General features: G+C 41.8%; 1 protein-coding gene across 1 annotated transcript in view; it reads left to right on the top strand.

Annotated features, from left to right (window-relative positions):
• The first annotated feature begins 2,062 nt into the window (after positions 1-2,062).
• Positions 2,063-20,744, top strand: part of LOC105437572 (platelet endothelial aggregation receptor 1-like) — a 69,895-nt gene continuing 51,213 nt past the window's right edge. The window contains exon 1 of the mRNA XM_030999211.1: positions 2,063-2,111. Within this exon, the coding sequence (XP_030855071.1) occupies positions 2,063-2,111 (49 nt within the window). The remainder of the gene's footprint in view (positions 2,112-20,744) is intronic.

The following is a 20,744-nucleotide window of genomic DNA, read 5'->3' as shown; positions in this document are numbered from 1 at the left end:
GAATACAACAAAGATTTCATTTGCTCCCTCTAACAAAGTGATTATTGACCCAGGTACTTCCAGATTTGTGACCATACACGGCAAGACCCCGCCCCACCTACGCAAATCTGATGTTGTATTGACTGCGAATAATTACTTAGCCCGACACTGCCCATCTACCATGATAGTTGATTAAAGGGAGGACCCAACTACTAGTGACCAATTCTACAGACAAGCCAGTCCATTTGACAAAAGGTAGACCAATCGCCTTTCTGGACACTAGTACTCTCATAAATGTGGCCCATGACTTACCAGTAAGCGACATTCACATGACATTGAACTCTACAAGTAATTTGAATGTATCTCAAACTCAAGTAGACAGCCCCCATGGCAACAGAACTAGACTTGATAACTTAAGGAAATACCCCCACCTTGACTCTAGAGACCCCATCGTTGATATGACAGAAGACGAGATAATACGGAAACATATTGACTTAAATGGGAGTATTCTGTCTCAAAATGAAAAACAGGAAATCGTTCGTGTTCTGATGGAAAATAGAGATGCATTTTCTCTATATGGCGAACTATCTAGTTGCCCGAATTTCGAAGTAGACATTGAACTGACTAACGACGCACCATTTTTCATTCGATCTTACTTTGCACTGCAACTGAGACTGACAAGGCTAGGATAGAATACGAACTAACCAAACTCGTCAAATTGGGAATTTTAGAAGTAGGACATCAATCATACACCTCACCTGTCTTCCTTCTTTCCAAAAAGAACACCTCCGAACAGAGAGTTGTTACTGATTTTCGGTATCTCAATTCTAGAGTTAAACGAATTAATCATCCTGTCCCCCTACTTTCGAAAACCCTTAAACGAATTGGAAATGCAAACACTAAGGTCCTTAGTGTGATTGATTTGAAATCAGCTTTTCATTGCATCCCCCTATCCAAGTCAGCTCAAAAGTATACAGGCATTGCATTATACCATGGTGGGAAACATAACTTTTATAAACGTTTGGCACAAGGCTTAAACGTTTCACCCGCTATCTTTCAAGCGAAAATTGATGACATTTTGGGTTCGATCCCCAATTCTAGGCAATTTTGCATAGCTCACCATGACGACATTATAACTATTCAGCCAAGACAAGACATCCCATCGATCCCACTTGATAGATGTATTAAAGGCCCTCTCTGACAATGGACTTAAAGTCAGCCCGAAAAAGTGCAAGCTCTTCCGCACTGATGTCGATTATATGGGCCACCGAATCACTGTCAATAAGGAGGGAAATGCATGTTTTCAACCCCTCCGTGACAGGTGTGCTGCTATCCATGGCATGCCCAAACCGAAGACCCCCAGACAAGTTAGGAGACTAGTGGAAGCAGTGAACTATGTTGCAGGATTTTTCCCCGACATACAATCTGGTCTCAAACCACTACACCAACTGACTAGAAAGAAAAACAAATTCGTCTGGGTTGACAAACACGAGACTGCCTGTAACAAAGTTAAAGAGCTAATGACCAACCCTCCAGTCTTACACATGCCCCAAAGTACAGGACGATTCTCATTATACAGTGACACTTCTCGGACTGCTACCGGCTCTTACTTGACTCAACTTATTAATGGACAGGAACGTATTATGGATTATTACTCGAAAGTATTGTCCGATGCATGTCAGAGATACAGTGTGACCTTAATAATGTTGGTATCATTGCAAAGTTAATGTTACAATCTTTCTAATGGTTCATATTTAGTTTTCAAAAATTGTTACAGATTTGACTTATCTGCTTTTAAAAGTGGTAAAATTACTACCCGATTATTCCGCCCTTGATCGGCCCGCTATCGTGACGTACGATTTGTGACGTAGGAGGTTGGGCACATGCTCTCACACATCTCTCGCCTGCATGCATGATACGTATACAAACGCCACTCGAACGCTCAATATCTGATCAAAATGTCCGAACTCGAAGAAGAGGGTTTACTCGATTTAGAATTCGAAGTTGATGAGCACTGCAGCTCCACAACAGTGGTACTGGTAATGATAGTGATGATGATGATGATGATGGGGATATAGGAGAGATGGAAGAAAGAGAACAATTCGGAGAAGACTGCGTCGATGCTGGTGCAGGTCAAGTGATAGCATATTAGCGCGAGCTGGCTGAGCTGCCAGCTGCCGCTCAGCTCCCCCGGCCCCGCTCAACTGGCGATCGATCTGTCATGACTGGGCGAGACACTTTCTAATTTTTCGGGATGTGTGGGGCTTTTTGGCAAATTTCACGGATAATAAAACAAAAATGATTAGATGTGAGATTATATTTGGCGAAAATCAATTACAAATATGCACCATTCATAAATAGAACTGCTGCTGCAGGACATCATACAAATGCAAAAGGACGCTCGCGATTCACTCATCATGGTCTCCTTATATGATCAACAGCAATCACTATCACGCCAAGGCATGATGACCGAACAAATACAAAACATCTCAGCAAATTACACAGAACGGAAGGGTATTTGGACAAATCGAATTGCACGATTCACCCCTCGTATTATATTTCATACATTTGCTTAATATTATATGTAATTACATGATTTCTAGAGATTGTTATTCCACTTCCTGGTCAGTATAAGACAGTGGCGGATCCAGGGGGGGGGGGGGGCCCGGGGGGCCCGGGCCCCCCCCTTGAGAAAAAAATCATGTAAAATCACGTGATTTTTACGATTTTTGGGGGTTGGGCCCCCCCCTGGCGCTCAAGGGGGGGGTGCAAATTGAAATTTTTTTGAGGATCCAAAAAAAAAAAATGTGCTCACTACCCCCCCCCCCCCCCCCCCCCCCCCCCCCCCCCCCCCCCCCCCCCACTGAGCGAATTTTTGGCCGGCGCGTTTTTCAAATTTTCGGGAGCAAAAAAAAAAAAAAAAAAAAAAAAAATTGTGCTCTGTACCCCCCCCCCCCCCCCCCCCCCCACTGAGCGACTTTTCGGCCGGCGCGAATTTCAAATTTTCGGGAGCAAAAAAAAAAAAAAAGTTGGGCCCCCTCCCCTAAGAAATCCTGGATCCGCGCCTGGTATAAGAAGCATGAAAAGTCTGGATAATGTATACGTATAGCTATGCAAAATACCGCACGCGAGCTGTGCGAGAGGCGAGCTTTAGGCCTAGAATTGCGATCGTGCCCAACCAGGGACGTCACAATCGGCCTACTGCGCGAACAAAATGTTCAAGCCAGGAATTGTAGTTCTGAGAAGGTTCTTGGAAAAAGCTTCTTACCGCGTTTCATTTATATTTACAAGACTTTAGAGCAGAATGTGTGTCTTCATATTGGTCTACGCTATCCGGACATGTATAATTTGCCCATTTTGAGTGATTATGTGAAATTTCTTCGCCAAGTTACTTTCAGCATTTGCTTTTATAAAGGATGTGAGTTTAATTAATGCATTCGTTGATCATAGTTCAATTGTTCAGATTTTGAAGTCAAAAGATGCACCGTGCACAACACGACTGCAAAAATTGATTTTGAAATTATCTGAATACTCCTTTCAAATTGGATACAAAAAGGGTACTGAACTCGTTCTGGCAGATTTTCTTTCTCGAGCCCCTTCTGTCGACCATGATGAGATTGATAGGGTTGTCCCCATTTCATGCTGCTTATTTGACGAGAGTGAATTTGTTCATAATTATGTACACCCTTAACCCAGTCCAACCCATGGATAGGAGAATAACACGGGCCTATGCCAAAAAGATGGGAATAACTGTTCCTGAAATTTCCCCAACAAATCTCAGAGCCCCATTACAACAGAAACTAGTGTAAACACACAGGCCAGCTAGCCCAACACCCCCTGACAGACCTACTACACCCCCCCCCCCCCACGACCAACCAGTTGGACAGACATCACGACTTGCCACGCCCCTCAGGCAGGCACCAGCGCGTGACCAAGACAGTACATGTACTCATTCTAGAATTATGCCCCCTGGTAGCATATATTGGCACCAAGATTAACGGCGATATGAATATTCATTATTCCCTACGTCACAGACGTGCGGCGTGCGTACTCTGTCATATACACATGTACTAGTACACGAGTACGTTCGTAAGCATTTACATGTACATTGCTCCGGAATGAAGAGAATCATTATAAAGGACGAATTACTCCGTGAAGCCAAGTACAAGCAGGAAATTGAGAATAGCAAACGTTCCTCGGAGCGGCTATACACTCCCTAATCTAGCTAGTTTTGTAATGATAGTTTATCTAGAAAAATGGACATTTAGTACTGTTTAGTTGTTCAATAACATCACTCAGTTTGATTTAATTCGAGATATATATCATTAATAAAACAGTATAAAGGCTGTATGAGTCTCGAACGAACCATCGATCGCCACTAATCTTGGTGCCAACACCGTTAAACCATGCTCCAAATTTAGTAATACGTTTTGTGTGTCTACAAAGACCCGGGGTAGGATTATTTTGGAGAACGGAAGATTCATATTGTTAAGTTGTTCCATAACATCACTCAGTTTGATTTAATTCGAGATATATCTCATTAATAAAACAGTATAAAGGCTGTATGAGTCTCGAACGAACCATCGCCACTAATCTTGGTGCCAACACCGTTAAACCATGCTCCAAATTTAGTAATACATTTTGTGTGTCTACAAAGACCCGGGGTTTGATTATTTAGGAGAACGGAAGATTGATATTGTTAAGTTGTTCCATAACATCTCTCAATTTGATTTAATTCGAGATATATCTCATTAATAAAACAGTATAAAGGCTGTATGAGTCTCGAACGAACCATCGCCACTAATCTTGGTGCCAACACCGTTAAACCATGCTCCAAATTTAGTAATACGTTTTGTGTGTCTACAAAGACCCGGGGTAGGATTATTTTGGAGAACGGAAGATTCATATTGTTAAGTTGTTCCATAACATCACTCAGTTTGATTTAATTCGAGATATATCTCATTAATAAAACAGTATAAAGGCTGTATGAGTCTCGAACGAACCATCGCCACTAATCTTGGTGCCAACACCGTTAAACCATGCTCCAAATTTAGTAATACATTTTGTGTGTCTACAAAGACCCGGGGTTGGATTATTTAGGAGAACGGAAGATTGATATTGTTAAGTTGTTCCATAACATCACTCAGTTTGATTTAATTCGAGATATATCTCATTAATAAAACAGTATAAAGGCTGTATGAGTCTCGAACGAACCATCGATCGCCACTAATCTTGGTGCCAACACCGTTAAACCATGCTCCAAATTTAGTAATACGTTTTGTGTGTCTACAAAGACCCGGGGTAGGATTATTTTGGAGAACGGAAGATTCATATTGTTAAGTTGTTCCATAACATCACTCAGTTTGATTTAATTCGAGATATATCTCATTAATAAAACAGTATAAAGGCTGTATGAGTCTCGAACGAACCATCGCCACTAATCTTGGTGCCAACACCGTTAAACCATGCTCCAAATTTAGTAATACATTTTGTGTGTCTACAAAGACCCGGGGTTGGATTATTTAGGAGAACGGAAGATTGATATTGTTAAGTTGTTCCATAACATCTCTCAATTTGATTTAATTCGAGATATATCTCATTAATAAAACAGTATAAAGGCTGTATGAGTCTCGAACGAACCATCGCCACTAATCTTGGTGCCAACACCGTTAAACCATGCTCCAAATTTAGTAATACGTTTTGTGTGTCTACAAAGACCCGGGGTAGGATTATTTTGGAGAACGGAAGATTCATATTGTTAAGTTGTTCCATAACATCACTCAGTTTGATTTAATTCGAGATATATCTCATTAATAAAACAGTATAAAGGCTGTATGAGTCTCGAACGAACCATCGCCACTAATCTTGGTGCCAACACCGTTAAACCATGCTCCAAATTTAGTAATACATTTTGTGTGTCTACAAAGACCCGGGGTTGGATTATTTAGGAGAACGGAAGATTGATATTGTTAAGTTGTTCCATAACATCTCTCAATTTGATTTAATTCGAGATATATCTCATTAATAAAACAGTATAAAGGCTGTATGAGTCTCGAACGAACCATCGCCACTAATCTTGGTGCCAACACCGTTAAACCATGCTCCAAATTTAGTAATACGTTTTGTGTGTCTACAAAGACCCGGGGTAGGATTATTTTGGAGAACGGAAGATTCATATTGTTAAGTTGTTCCATAACATCACTCAGTTTGATTTAATTCGAGATATATCTCATTAATAAAACAGTATAAAGGCTGTATGAGTCTCGAACGAACCATCGCCACTAATCTTGGTGCCAACACCGTTAAACCATGCTCCAAATTTAGTAATACATTTTGTGTGTCTACAAAGACCCGGGGTTGGATTATTTAGGAGAACGGAAGATTGATATTGTTAAGTTGTTCCATAACATCACTCAGTTTGATTTAATTCGAGATATATCTCATTAATAAAACAGTATAAAGGCTGTATGAGTCTCGAACGAACCATCGCCACTAATCTTGGTGCCAACACCGTTAAACCATGCTCCAAATTTAGTAATACATTTTGTGTGTCTACAAAGACCCGGGGTAGGATTATTTTGGAGAACGGAAGATTGATATTGTTAAGTTGTTCCATAACATCTCTCAATTTGATTTAATTCGAGATATATCTCATTAATAAAACAGTATAAAGGCTGTATGAGTCTCGAACGAACCATCGCCACTAATCTTGGTGCCAACACCGTTAAACCATGCTCCAAATTTAGTAATACATTTTGTGTGTCTACACGCAAAAAACTGAGGTGCTAAATGTTGGGTGCTGAGTGAGATTCTGCACTTGAAGTGCCAAAATCAGCACTTGACGGGTTAACTTTAACAAGGAAACCGAAACGTGCTGAATATTTGAGTGCAGAAAACGAGTGCTATAACAATATGCAGCACTTAACATCGAGTGCTGACTGCATAACCTGATCTGATTGGTCGGTTAGTATAATAGCTGTTACCTTGTGAATATTTGTTTTTGAATCAAATTCAGCTAAGAGATTCTTACATTCTTCATTCTCCAGGTCAATACCCAAGGCCTCAAAAGTCTGAATAACTTTGCTCCTTAAACTGTCAACAACATCAGTATTCAAAGCTGTTGCAGCAGATAACACTCTGTTTGTCATAGCATGGGTCATGTTGGTGTTTGATAAAAGAGAACCAATGAAAAATGCAGCTGGTCTCACTATGAACATGACAGACAATGAAAGCGGACAAAATATACAGTTCCTCAGGTAGACAAAGGAACATCCCTTGACTGCTATTATGTAAAATGTGTAGAACAGGTGAATATGCATGTGACACCTGTTCTACACATTTTTACATAATAGCAGTGAAGGGACGTTCCTTTGTCTACCTAAGGAACTGTATATTTTGTCCGCTTTCATTGTCTGTCATATTCATAGTGTCTTGTACTGTCATTATGCATTGCTCCATCTTGTTCTTGTAGTAGGCCTATCCTATCATCATCATCATCAAATGCATCATCTGCTGCAGGATTATGCACTTCACCAACAGCAACACCAAAATCAGCATCAACTAGACCCTCCATACCCTGTACAACTTCAGGTTCAGGTTCTTCTTGTGGATGTTGGTTTAATAAATGTTTCCTGTAAGAGTTGAAAGTGGTAAATGACGAAGGACATCCACCTTGACCACATACCAAATGTAGATGGGGCATGTCAAACAACGCATGAGTTAGCACTTGCACAAGGGCTATTCTGCTAGCACCCAAAAGAGAGCAAAACTTGGCACTTTAAGTGCACAACAGTCAGCTCCTTTGGGTGCTAGCAAAGTAGCCCGGGTGCAAGTGCTAACTCAGCACTTCGAGTGCAGTCACTATGCGAGCTCCTAAAAAGTGCTAAAATTGAATCTTTAAGTGCTAAATTTAGCACTTTTTTTTTTTGAGTGTACAAAGACCCGGGTTTGGATTATTTAGGAGAACGGAAGATTGATATTGTTAAGTTGTCCCATTACATCACTCAGTTTGATTTGATTCGAGATATATCTCATCAATAAAACAATATATAAAGGCTATACCTTTTGACACCTTATTTTGTGACACTGACATCACACTATTTGGCGTAGGGTAGAGCGGGCGGAGCCCCCCAGAAGCTCAGGGGTTTGAGGCATTAAATTATTGTCAGATGAGCATCCACAGGGCAGCGTAGGGCCCCTGGTTGGGCCGAGGGGGCGGAGCTCCCGTAGACTCAGGGGTTTTAGGCATTTAATTACGGTCAGATGAGCATATAGGGGCCTGCCTTAAGGCCCTAGGTGGGGCCCAGGGGGCAGAGCCGCCGGAAGCTCAGGGGGTTTTAGGTATTTAATCACGGTTTAGATGAGCATATTTTGATACCTCATTAATTTGTGGCATTGGTAGGTCACTATTTTTTTCTTTCTCCCTTTCTTTCCATACCTCTTTTTATATACTCTTTCAAAAAAGCATGTGGGGGCGGGGGGGGGGGTCTTGATAACACCGTTCCACGGCCCCCTCCATGTTGGCCTTAAGAAAAGCATATTTCTTGTTTGACTGTAAAATTTGGGAATTTGTAATTTTCCAACAAACCCATAAAAAAGTATAAGTTACTAAAAAGCGAGGAAATATCCCGGAAAATTATGTCATTTCAGCAACATTCACTGGTATCAATATTGCCCCCCCCATCAGTACGCCTTGTTCATCAGTGGCATATCTGGTGCTTGGTCTCGTGGGGGGGGGGGGGGGAGGGAGGGGTGCAAATTCATATCCCTCTTCCGCCGGAAGAACATTAAGAGATTTTAAAGTCCATACAGAGTATTATAATGGTTAAAGTCTCTAAATTCCGAAAGAAAATGGATGTTTACACCAATGGTGTCGAGGAGCTCTTTCTTCGTGTTTTGTTGGGTAATGAATAAGGTTAATTGTTGTGGGTGTCATCATGGTCATGTACGCTAACCTCCTCGAAACTCGCCCTAAAGACTGAGTTTTGTGAATCGTTATCAACATACGTCGGCTCTTGCAGGAGCTGCAAGAGTTCATTAATACTCCGCGATCATATCAAATAGTTATGTACCTGAGATGGCCAGAAAATGTAAATCAATAATCATTTTCAATACAATCAATATTCATTTATAATACAATTAATAACCATTTTTTTTTATAGGATCAGCCTAAATATTTTATGTGTGAAAACAAGTCATTGTCGCACGTGATATGATAAAGATGTCGGGCTCCGTATCAAGTTTCAAAAAGTAGACTTTATTGACCTGTAATAATTATGATTACAAGTTGTGTTTTATACTCTTCAGAACCAGAATGAAAAGTTGTTTACTATGTCACTTTTACAAATAGCAGGTTCTTTGGAACAAGCATGTTAAAGTTGTAAAGGCAGATACTCCACCCTCTCATACAAAGTAACGTTTGGCGAGAGGCTGAAGTATCCGGGCCACTGTTTTTATTGAGTAAGTTTTGAACAAAAACAAAAACGAGTACTCACTCTCCAATTGTATTGGTAATTGGAGAATTTAGAATGTCATCAAATTTGTTTTTTCCTTTTAACACAATAATTGTTTTGCAACTCAATTTAGGCCTGACTAAATAAATACTTTTTCGTAAGGCCACAGAAAAGTTATTTTATCATACCGTATAACTGATTTACATTTGAAGTTTTCCTACACTAGTGCCTGACCGTGCGTGCATGCAGGCGCGGATCCAGGATTTCTTAGGGGCGGGGGGGGGGGGCACATTTGAAATTATGCGTACCAAATACTGGTACGTAATGGTGACCAGCATTGGCGTAATGAGCGAAAACGTTTGGGACAGACAACAAATCCGCATCACCCCATTCTTACATGCAGGCCCCGCTGAACGTTTTTCAAAGTGGATGGGGGAGGCTGAAGTATTCATGATGAGATAGAGCGTAGCGTAAGTTGGTGTGTGGTCTAGGTGAAAAGGCCCGGCGGGGGGGGGGGGGGGAGTCAAGGGGCGGAGCCCCCGAAAGCTCAGGGGGTTTCGGCATTTAATTATGGTCAGATGAGCATATTTTGATACCTTACTCATGACACTGGCAGGTCACTAATTGGCGTGGGGTCCAGGGGGGCTGAGCCCCCGAAACTCAGGGATTTTAGGCATATTATAACGGTCAGATAAGCATTCAGTGGCCCGCCTTAGGCCCCCTGTTGTGGTTGGGGGGGGGGGCGGAGCCTCCGGAAGCTCGGGGGTTTTCAGGGTCGAATCTAGCGTTTTGCTAAGGGGAGGGGGTTGACCAAATGACGATGCTGAGCATCGTCCACGAGCCGAGAAGCGGCGATTTTTTTTGTTTTTTTGTTGTTGACCCAATGACAATACAGAGCGTCGTCATAGAGCCGCGTAGCGGCGAGGCAATTTTTTTGTTGACCCAATGACGGTGACGCGATTATTTTTTGGTGCTATTTTTTACCCCCGTAAAGCTATGGTCACAAATCAGAACAGCGACCGACCGATCAGTAGCCTGCTCGGTCGCTGCTGGAATTAGGCATCGCCCAGCGATTAGGTAGGTGCCCGGGCGGCGACCGCCCAGGCACCGAGCGTATTTTGGGCGGCGAGTGAAAAGTGAGCAGGCGCCGCCCAAATTTTAACTCCGCGCTAAAACTTCAGCGGCGACCGAGCGATGCCCTAAAAACGAGCGGTGCCTGGGCGGCCGCCGCTCGGTGGCCGGGCAGCCGCCGGCAGAATTGGTTAAAAACTCGCCGCTCGGCCGCCGAGCAGGCTACTTTTGGGTAATGTGACCATAGCATTAGTGATGTTTTTCTGGCCTCTATATACTCACACAATGGAGACCATAAAATACAGTGCATGATAACGTTATCATGACTTGTGATTGGTTAAGTTACCAGATGAGTATCTTCTCAAAATGTGGCGTTTTTCTATGCATACTCACATTTTCACTTGGCATTCTAAGGAGGGGGGGGGGGGGGGGGTTAAACCCCCTAACCCCCCCCCCCCCGTAGATCTGCCCCTGGTTTTAGGCATTTAAATAAGGTCAAATGAAGATATTTTGATAGCTTATTTGTGACACAGGCATGATATTAATTGGCGTGGGGTCCAGGGGGCGGAGCCACCAGAAGCCCCGGCCCCCAGTCAGTGTTTTTTAGGGTACGCATATGCGTGTTCCCAGCACCCCCCCCCCCAGCCAGCATAAGTCCGGTGTGTAAAGTCAATACGGGTAGATCTTTTTCTTTGTTACGAGCCGGTGATTTTGGGAACACGCATGCGGTCCCTCCGGGGGACCGGGCCAGAAGCTCAGGCGTATTAGGCATTAAATTACCGTCAGATGAGCATCTAGGGGCCCGTCTTTGAGCCCTAGGTGGGGTCAAGGGGGGGGGGAGCCTCCGAAAGCTTAGGGGTTTTAGGCATTTAATTACGGTCAGATGAGCATATTTTGATACACTGTCGCTCATATAGTTGGAATATTTTTTTTTTACCCCAATTTATGGAATTATTTTGACAATGATTTATTCTATCTATTATCTAGATAATAGTATACATTCTCAGATTTTATTGAACAATAATTTGCCAGTGTTTGTTTTGCGGGACTGCTAAAGCATGTGTATGCTACTATGCTTATCAACTAGGGGACCTACGCCCTTAAGTCATAAATGACAGTAAAGAAGATTAATGCCCCACAACAAAAGGGCACTAATATAGCACATCGACACGGTTTTGATCCTGGGGCCTCACAGATACGAGGCCATTGCTTTGCCACTGAACTATGAATGTAACTGTGAGGCCCCAGGATCAAATATTTTGTGACACTGGCAGGTCACTATTCTTTCTTTCTTTCTCTCTTTCTTTCTATTTCTCTTTGATATACTTTTCAAAAAAAGTGGGAGGGGAAGCTTGAGGCCCCCGAGCCCCGCGGTTCCGCGGGCCCTGACATGTAAGCCTCTAAATAAGCAGATTTCTCGCCTGACGCTAATTTTAGGAATTTGTCATTTTCCAAGAAACGCATAAAAAAGTACAATTTACTAAAAAGTGAGAAAAATCTCGGAAAATTATGTCAATTCAGCAACATTTGTAAATCACCGGTATGAGGGGGGGGGGGGGTGGAACCACACCCCCACCCAAATGCTGACTACGGGGTATTTAAATGAGCTCGCCACTCCGTAATAGCTTGACAAACGACGCTAATCAGGCTGAATACCGTCGTAGGTTTGGACGCTACGCGGAAATTTTCGCTCTGAGATGTAGAAGCGTTGTAGAAGGCCCCCGTCGCCGGTTGCCAAAACTTCCTAATGATGATAGAAGAAGCGATAAATATCGCAACTAATCTTACCTTCTTTTCCCCATTTTCTTTTCTTCTTCCTCTTTAATTTATTTCCCTTTCTCTCCTCTTTCCCTTTCCTCCTCTCTCTCTGTTTGTTCGGGTGGGGGGGGGGGGGGTGCAAGGGCCTTTCGTTCTCCTGATCCACACCTCGTTGGCGGAAAAAATCGCAACTGATGTCCCTACCTTTCTTCTCATAGGCGCCGGAAGTGGGGGGGGGGGGGGGTAGGGGGGGCAGTTGCCCCCCCCAATCAAAAAAGTGGGGGGGGGGGGGCAAAACGCATTTTTGCCCCCAAAAACGCCCCCCCCCTCCAAAAAAAAAAAAATAAATAACAGTAAAGGAGTAAACATGGTTTGTATTTTTAATCCGAAAGAACGTAACAATAATAAAAAACCTGAATTAAATCACATATACAATTCCAATCAAAGAAAAAGGAAAGTTCACAGGAATTAAATTTCATAAACATTGCGCATGCCACCTATACGGTATTTTAAATGGAGGTCTCTATAATAGCGATACGCGCATATCGTGGACATATTGTGCGAGAATGGGAAAGCGTGTCCGTTTTTTTGTTATAGGGGTGAGAAGACATGAGCCCCTGAACGCTGGCGTACTGATGGGGGGGGGGGGGGGGTAATGTATTTCTTATTCGAAACGAGTGATTTACAAATGTTGATGTTGTGACATGATTTTCTGGCATTTTTTCTCCATTTTTTTGGTAAGTCATACCTTTTTATGCGTTTGTTGGAAATTAAGAAATTCCCACATTACAGTCGGGCGAAATACGCTTATTTAGAAGCCTTTAGGTCATGGTCTGCAAAGTGGCTGGGCTCGACCCCCCCCCCCCTCCTTTAAAAAAAAATATGTTAAAGAAAAAAAGAAAGAAAGACGGAGAAAAAAAATAATACCTCAAACCCCTGAGCTTCCGGGGCTTTGCCCCCTGGACCCCACCAAGGGCCCTAAGGCGGGCCCCTGGATGCTCATCTGACCCTAATTAAATACCTAAAACCCCTGAGCTTTCGGGGGCTCTGCCCTCTGGACCCCACCAAGGGCCCTAAGGCGGGCCCCTGGATGCTCATTTGACCGTTATTAAATACCTAAAACCCCTGTGCTTCCGGGGGCTCTGCCCCCTGGACCCCACCAAGGGCCCTAAGGCGGGCCCCTGGATGCTCATCTGACCATAATTAAATACCTTAAACACCTGAGCTTCCGGGGGCTCTGCCCCCTGGACCCCACCAAGGGCCCTAAGGCGGGCCCCTGGATGCTCATCTGACCGTTATTAAATACCTAAAACCTCTGAGCTTCTGGGGGCTCTCCCCCTCCCCCCCTTGGAACACGTCAATTGCCTTACAGAGGGCCCCTGGATGCTCATCTAACCGTAATTAAATACCTAAAACCCCTGAGCTTCCGGGGGCTCAGCCCCTTGACCCCCTGCCGAGGCTCATGCCCTGGACCCCACACCGATTTACCCGATTTACCCTCTACCTGATCGATAATACTCCACTTTGAAAAACGTTCCGCGGGACCTGCATGTAACGTGTAAGACTGGTGGTGATGCAGATTTTTCGTCTGCCCCCACCCCCCCTTCCGAACTTTTTTTCTCATTACGTCACTGCCCCTGGAAAGTGAGCCCCCTGGAATGTTTGCCCCCCCAATCCCAAACTGCTTCCGGCGCGCCTGTACTTATTATTCTTTTTACCTTTCCCTTTCTCTCCTTTTTCCCTTTCCCTTCCCTTCCTTCTCTCTCTTTTAAGTTTGCTGGGGGTGGGGTAGGCAAGGGCCTTCCGGCCCCCGATCCACACGTTATTGGCGGGATTAATCGCAACTGATCTCTCCTTCTTTACACCCTTTTCTTTTCTTCTTCCTCTTTTTTTGTTCCCTTTTAGCTCTCCCTTTCCCTTCCCCCTTTTTTCTCTCTTTTTTTAGCGGGGGGGGGGGGGGGAGGCAAGGGCCTTCCCCCCCCCCCGATCCACAACATGTTGGCGGGAAAATAGTAACTGATATTTCCCTTCTTTTCTTTTCTTCTTCCTCTTGTTTTCATTTCCGTTATCTCCTCTTTTCCCTTTTTCTTTCCCTTTCCTTCTTCTCTCTTTTTGTTTTGCTTGGAGGGGGGAGGGGGAAGCAACATCTTCTTTCTTTCCCTTTCTTTCTCTTTCCCTTTCCCATCTTTTCCTTCTCTCTCTCTCTCTCTTTCTCTCTTTATTTTTTTCTCTTTAGAGACTTTTACACCATTTCATAAGAGATATAATGCGCAATCCAATCAAACTGAGTGATTTTATCGAACAACTTAACAAAATCAATCTTCCATTCTCCTAAATAAACCCGGGAAAACCTCGGTCTTTATAGATACAAATAATATGTATTACTAAATTTGGTGCATGGTTTAATGGTGTTGGCACCAAGTTTAATGGTGTATAGCCATTCTACTGTTTTATTAATGAGATATATTATGTACAGTGGTAACAAACTGAATGATGACTTGTGATCGAACAACTTACCAGTATTTAAAGTTCATTTTCCTAAATAAACCTGGGAAACCTCGGTCTTTATAAATACACATAAGGTATTACTAAATTTGGTGCATAGCTTAATGGTGTTGGCACCAAGTTTAAAGACCGTCAATACTACTGGGCCAGAAGGAATTAGACCACACAGCGAAGTCACTGACAGGTGGCTATCGCATTAACATTACTCAGATGTCAACTAACATGAGAAATAGAGGATTATGGGGAACAAACAGGCACCGTTTTGGGAAGTTTACTATATAGAGGGAGCAAGTAGCTACAAGTAGGACAGTGGGGCTTTAATGGTGTAGGTTCGTTTGAGACTATATAGCTTTCATACTGTTTTATTAATGAGATATATCTCGAATCAAATCAAAGTGAGTGATGTTATGGAACAACTTAGCAATATCAATCTTCCATTCTCCTAAATGATCCTGGGAAGCCTCGGTCTTTATAGACACACAAAATGCATTACTAAATTTGGTGCATGGCTTAATGGTGTTGGCACCAGGGGCGGCGATTTCTTTTAATGACCCGGGGGGGGGGGGGGGGGCAAAATGCGAGGGACGATGGAGCAGTGGCGTAATGAGCAAAAACGTTGGGGGGGGGTGTGCAGAAAAAAAATCCGCATCAAACCTGCTCTTACATTTACAAGCAGGCCCCGCGGAACGTTTTTCAAAGTGTGGGGGGGGGGGGGGTCTAATGTATTAACGATCAGTTGGGGGGAAGCGAGCGAAGCAAGTGGAACGTAAATTGGTGTAGGGTCCAGGGGCAAAGACTCGGCGGGAGTCAAGGGGTGTAGATGAGCATCCAGTGGTCCGCCTTAGGGCCCCCTTGTAGGGTCCGGGGGCAGAGCCCCCAAAAGCTCAGTGGTTTTAGGCATTTAATTACGTTCGGATGAACATATTTTGATACCTTATTTGTGAAGCTGGCATGCACGTCACTCATTGGAATTGGGTAGAGGGGGTGCAGCCCCAGAATCTAAGGGGTTTTTAGACATTAAATAACGATCAGATGAGCATCCAGGGGCTGGCTTAGTGCCCTTGGTGAGGTCCAGAAGAGGCGGAGCCCCCGGAGGCTCAGGATTTTTAGACATTTATTTACGGTCAGATGAGCAACCATGGGCCCGTCTTAGGGCCCTTGGTGGGGTCCAGGGGGCAGAGCCTCCGGAAGCTCAGGGAAATACCATGCCATTTCACGACATTTGTAAATTAGTTTTATAATATTAAAAAATAAACCACATTTGAATTTTATTAGGGGGCAACAGCCCCCCCCCATCATTACGCCAGTGTTGGCACCAAGTTTAATGGTGTAGGTTCGGTTGAGACTATACAGCCTTTATATTGTTTTATTAATGAGATATATCTCGATGTTATCAAACTGAGTGATGTTATGGAACAACTTAACAATATCAATCTTCCGTTCTCCTAAATAATCCAACCCTGGGTCTTTGTAGACACACAAAATGTATTACTAAATTTGGAGCATGGTTTAACGGTGTTGGCACCAAGATTAGTGGCGATGGTTCGTTCGAGACTCATACAGCCTTTATACTTTTTTTTATTAATGAGATATATCTCGAATTAAATCAAATTGAGAGATGTTATGGAACAACTTAACAATATCAATCTTCCGTTCTCCTAAATAATCCAACCCCGGGTCTTTGTAGACACACAAAATGTATTACTAAATTTGGAGCATGGTTTAACGGTGTTGGCACCAAGATTAGTGGCGATGGTTCGTTCGAGACTCATACAGCCTTTATACTGTTTTATTAATGAGATATATCTCGAATTAAATCAAACTGAGTGATGTTATGGAACAACTTAACAATATCAATCTTCCGTTCTCCTAAATAATCCAACCCCGGGTCTTTGTAGACACACAAAATGTATTACTAAATTTGGAGCATGGTTTAACGGTGTTGGCACCAAGATTAGTGGCGATGGTTCGTTCGAGACTCATACAGCCTTTATACTGTTTTATTAATGAGATATATCTCGAATTAAATCAAACTGAGTGATGTTATGGAACAACTTAACAATATCAATCTTCCGTTCTCCTAAATAATCCAACCCCGGGTCTTTGTAGACACACAAAATGTATTACTAAATTTGGAGCATGGTTTAACGGTGTTGGCACCAAGATTAGTGGCGATAGGTCGTTCGAGACTCATACAGCCTTTATATTGTTTTATTAATGAGATATATCTCGAATTAAATCAAATTGAGAGATGTTATGGAACAACTTAACAATATCAATCTTCCGTTCTCCTAAATAATCCAACCCCGGGTCTTTGTAGACACACAAAATGTATTACTTAATTTGGAGCATGCATGGTTTAACGGTGTTGGCACCAAGATTAGTGGCGATGGTTCGTTCGAGACTCATACAGCCTTTATATTTTTTTTTTATTAATGAGATATATCTCGAATTAAATCAAATTGAGAGATGTTATGGAACAACTTAACAATATCAATCTTCCGTTCTCCTAAATAATCCAACCCCGGGTCTTTGTAGACACACAAAATGTATTACTAAATTTGGAGCATGGTTTAACGGTGTTGGCACCAAGATTAGTGGCGATGGTTCGTTCGAGACTCATACAGCCTTTATACTGTTTTATTAATGAGATATATCTCGAATTAAATCAAACTGAGTGATGTTATGGAACAATTTAACAATATCAATCTTCCGTTCTCCTAAATAATCCAACCCCGGGTCTTTGTAGACACACACAATGTATTACTAAATTTGGAGCATGGTTTAACGGTGTTGGCACCAAGATTATTGGCGATAGGTCGTTCGAGACTCATACAGCCTTTATATTGTTTTATTAATGAGATATATCTCGAATTAAATCAAATTGAGAGATGTTATGGAACAACTTAACAATATCAATCTTCCGTTCTCCTAAATAATCCAACCCCGGTCTTTGTAGACACACAAAATGTATTACTAAATTTGGAGCATGGTTTAACGGTGTTGGCACCAAGATTAGTGGCGATGGTTCGTTCGAGACTCATACAGCCTTTATACTTTGTTTTATTAATGAGATATATCTCGAATTAAATCAAATTGAGAGATGTTATGGAACAACTTAACAATATCAATCTTCCGTTCTCCTAAATAATCCAACCCCGGGTCTTTGTAGACACACAAAATGTATTACTAAATTTGGAGCATGGTTTAACGGTGTTGGCACCAAGATTAGTGGCGATGGTTCGTTCGAGACTCATACAGCCTTTATACTGTTTTATTAATGAGATATATCTCGAATTAAATCAAACTGAGTGATGTTATGGAACAACTTAACAATATCAATCTTCCGTTCTCCTAAATAATCCAACCCCGGGTCTTATAGACACACAAAATGTATTACTAAATTTGGAGCATGGTTTAACGGTGTTGGCACCAAGATTAGTGGCGATGGTTCGTTCGAGACTCATACAGCCTTTATACTGTTTTATTAATGAGATATATCTCGAATTAAATCAAACTGAGTGATGTTATGGAACAACTTAACAATATCAATCTTCCGTTCTCCTAAATAATCCAACCCCGGGTCTTTGTAGACACACAAAATGTATTACTAAATTTGGAGCATGGTTTAACGGTGTTGGCACCAAGATTAGTGGCGATAGGTCGTTCGAGACTCATACAGCCATTATATTGTTTTATTAATGAGATATATCTCGAATTAAATCAAATTGAGAGATGTTATGGAACAACTTAACAATATCAATCTTCCGTTCTCCTAAATAATCCAACCCCGGGTCTTTGTAGACACACACAATGTATTACTAAATTTGGAGCATGGTTTAACGGTGTTGGCACCAAGATTATTGGCGATAGGTCGTTCGAGACTCATACAGCCTTTATATTGTTTTATTAATGAGATATATCTCGAATTAAATCAAATTGAGAGATGTTATGGAACAACTTAACAATATCAATCTTCCGTTCTCCTAAATAATCCAACCCCGGGTCTTTGTAGACACACAAAATGTATTACTAAATTTGGAGCATGGTTTAACGGTGTTGGCACCAAGATTAGTGGCGATGGTTCGTTCGAGACTCATACAGCCTTTATACTTTTTTTTATTAATGAGATATATCTCGAATTAAATCAAATTGAGAGATGTTATGGAACAACTTAACAATATCAATCTTCCGTTCTCCTAAATAATCCAACCCCGGGTCTTTGTAGACACACAAAATGTATTACTAAATTTGGAGCATGGTTTAACGGTGTTGGCACCAAGATTAGTGGCGATGGTTCGTTCGAGACTCATACAGCCTTTATACTGTTTTATTAATGAGATATATCTCGAATTAAATCAAACTGAGTGATGTTATGGAACAACTTAACAATATCAATCTTCCGTTCTCCTAAATAATCCAACCCCGGGTCTTATAGACACACAAAATGTATTACTAAATTTGGAGCATGGTTTAACGGTGTTGGCACCAAGATTAGTGGCGATGGTTCGTTCGAGACTCATACAGCCTTTATACTGTTTTATTAATGAGATATATCTCGAATTAAATCAAACTGAGTGATGTTATGGAACAACTTAACAATATCAATCTTCCGTTCTCCTAAATAATCCAACCCCGGGTCTTTGTAGACACACAAAATGTATTACTAAATTTGGAGCATGGTTTAACGGTGTTGGCACCAAGATTAGTGGCGATAGGTCGTTCGAGACTCATACAGCCATTATATTGTTTTATTAATGAGATATATCTCGAATTAAATCAAATTGAGAGATGTTATGGAACAACTTAACAATATCAATCTTCCGTTCTCCTAAATAATCCAACCCCGGGTCTTTGTAGACACACAAAATGTATTACTAAATTTGGAGCATGGTTTAACGGTGTTGGCACCAAGATTAGTGGCGATGGTTCGTTCGAGACTCATACAGCCTTTATACTGTTTTTTATTAATGAGATATAATTATCTCGAATTAAATCAAATTGAGAGATGTTATGGAACAACTTAACAATATCAATCTTCCGTTCTCCTAAATAATCCAACCCCGGGTCTTTGTAGACACACAAAATGTATTACTAAATTTGGAGCATGGTTTAACGGTGTTGGCACCAAGATTAGTGGCGATGGTTCGTTCGAGACTCATACAGCCTTTATACTGTTTTATTAATGAGATATATCTCGAATTAAATCAAACTGAGTGATGTTATGGAACAACTTAACAATATCAATCTTCCGTTCTCCTAAATAATCCAACCCGGGTCTTTGTAGACACACAAAATGTATTACTAAATTTGGAGCATGGTTTAACGGTGTTGGCACCAAGATTAGTGGCGATAGGTCGTTCGAGACTCATACAGCCTTTATATTGTTTTATTAATGAGATATATCTCGAATTAAATCAAATTGAGAGAAGTTATGGAACAACTTAACAATATCAATCTTCCGTTCTCCTAAATAATCCAACCCCGGGTCTTTGTAGACACACAAAATGTATTACTAAATTTGGAGCATGGTTTAACGGTGTTGGCACCAAGATTAGTGGCGATGGTTCGTTCGAGACTCATACAGCATTTATATTTTTTTTTATTAATGAGATATAATTATCTCGAATTAAATCAAATTGAGAGATGTTATGGAACAACTTAACAATATCAATCTTCCGTTCTCCTAAATAATCCAACCCCGGGTCTTTGTAGACACACAAAATGTATTACTAAATTTGGAGCATGGTTTAACGGTGTTGGCACCAAGATTAGTGGCGATGGTTCGTTCGAGACTCATACAGCCTTTATACTGTTTTATTAATGAGATATATCTCGAATTAAATCAAATTGAGAGATGTTATGGAACAACTTAACAATATCAATCTTCCGTTCTCCTAAATAATCCAACCCCGGGTCTTTGTAGACACACAAAATGTATTACTAAATTTGGAGCATGGTTTAACGGTGTTGGCACCA

Source organism: Strongylocentrotus purpuratus, unplaced genomic scaffold, assembly GCF_000002235.5.
Source record: "Strongylocentrotus purpuratus isolate Spur 01 unplaced genomic scaffold, Spur_5.0 spur5_scaffold_5, whole genome shotgun sequence".
NCBI lineage: Eukaryota > Metazoa > Echinodermata > Echinoidea > Camarodonta > Strongylocentrotidae > Strongylocentrotus > Strongylocentrotus purpuratus.
The sequence above is the reverse complement of the archived record's forward strand: the minus strand, read 5'-3'. Positions and strand labels throughout refer to the sequence as shown.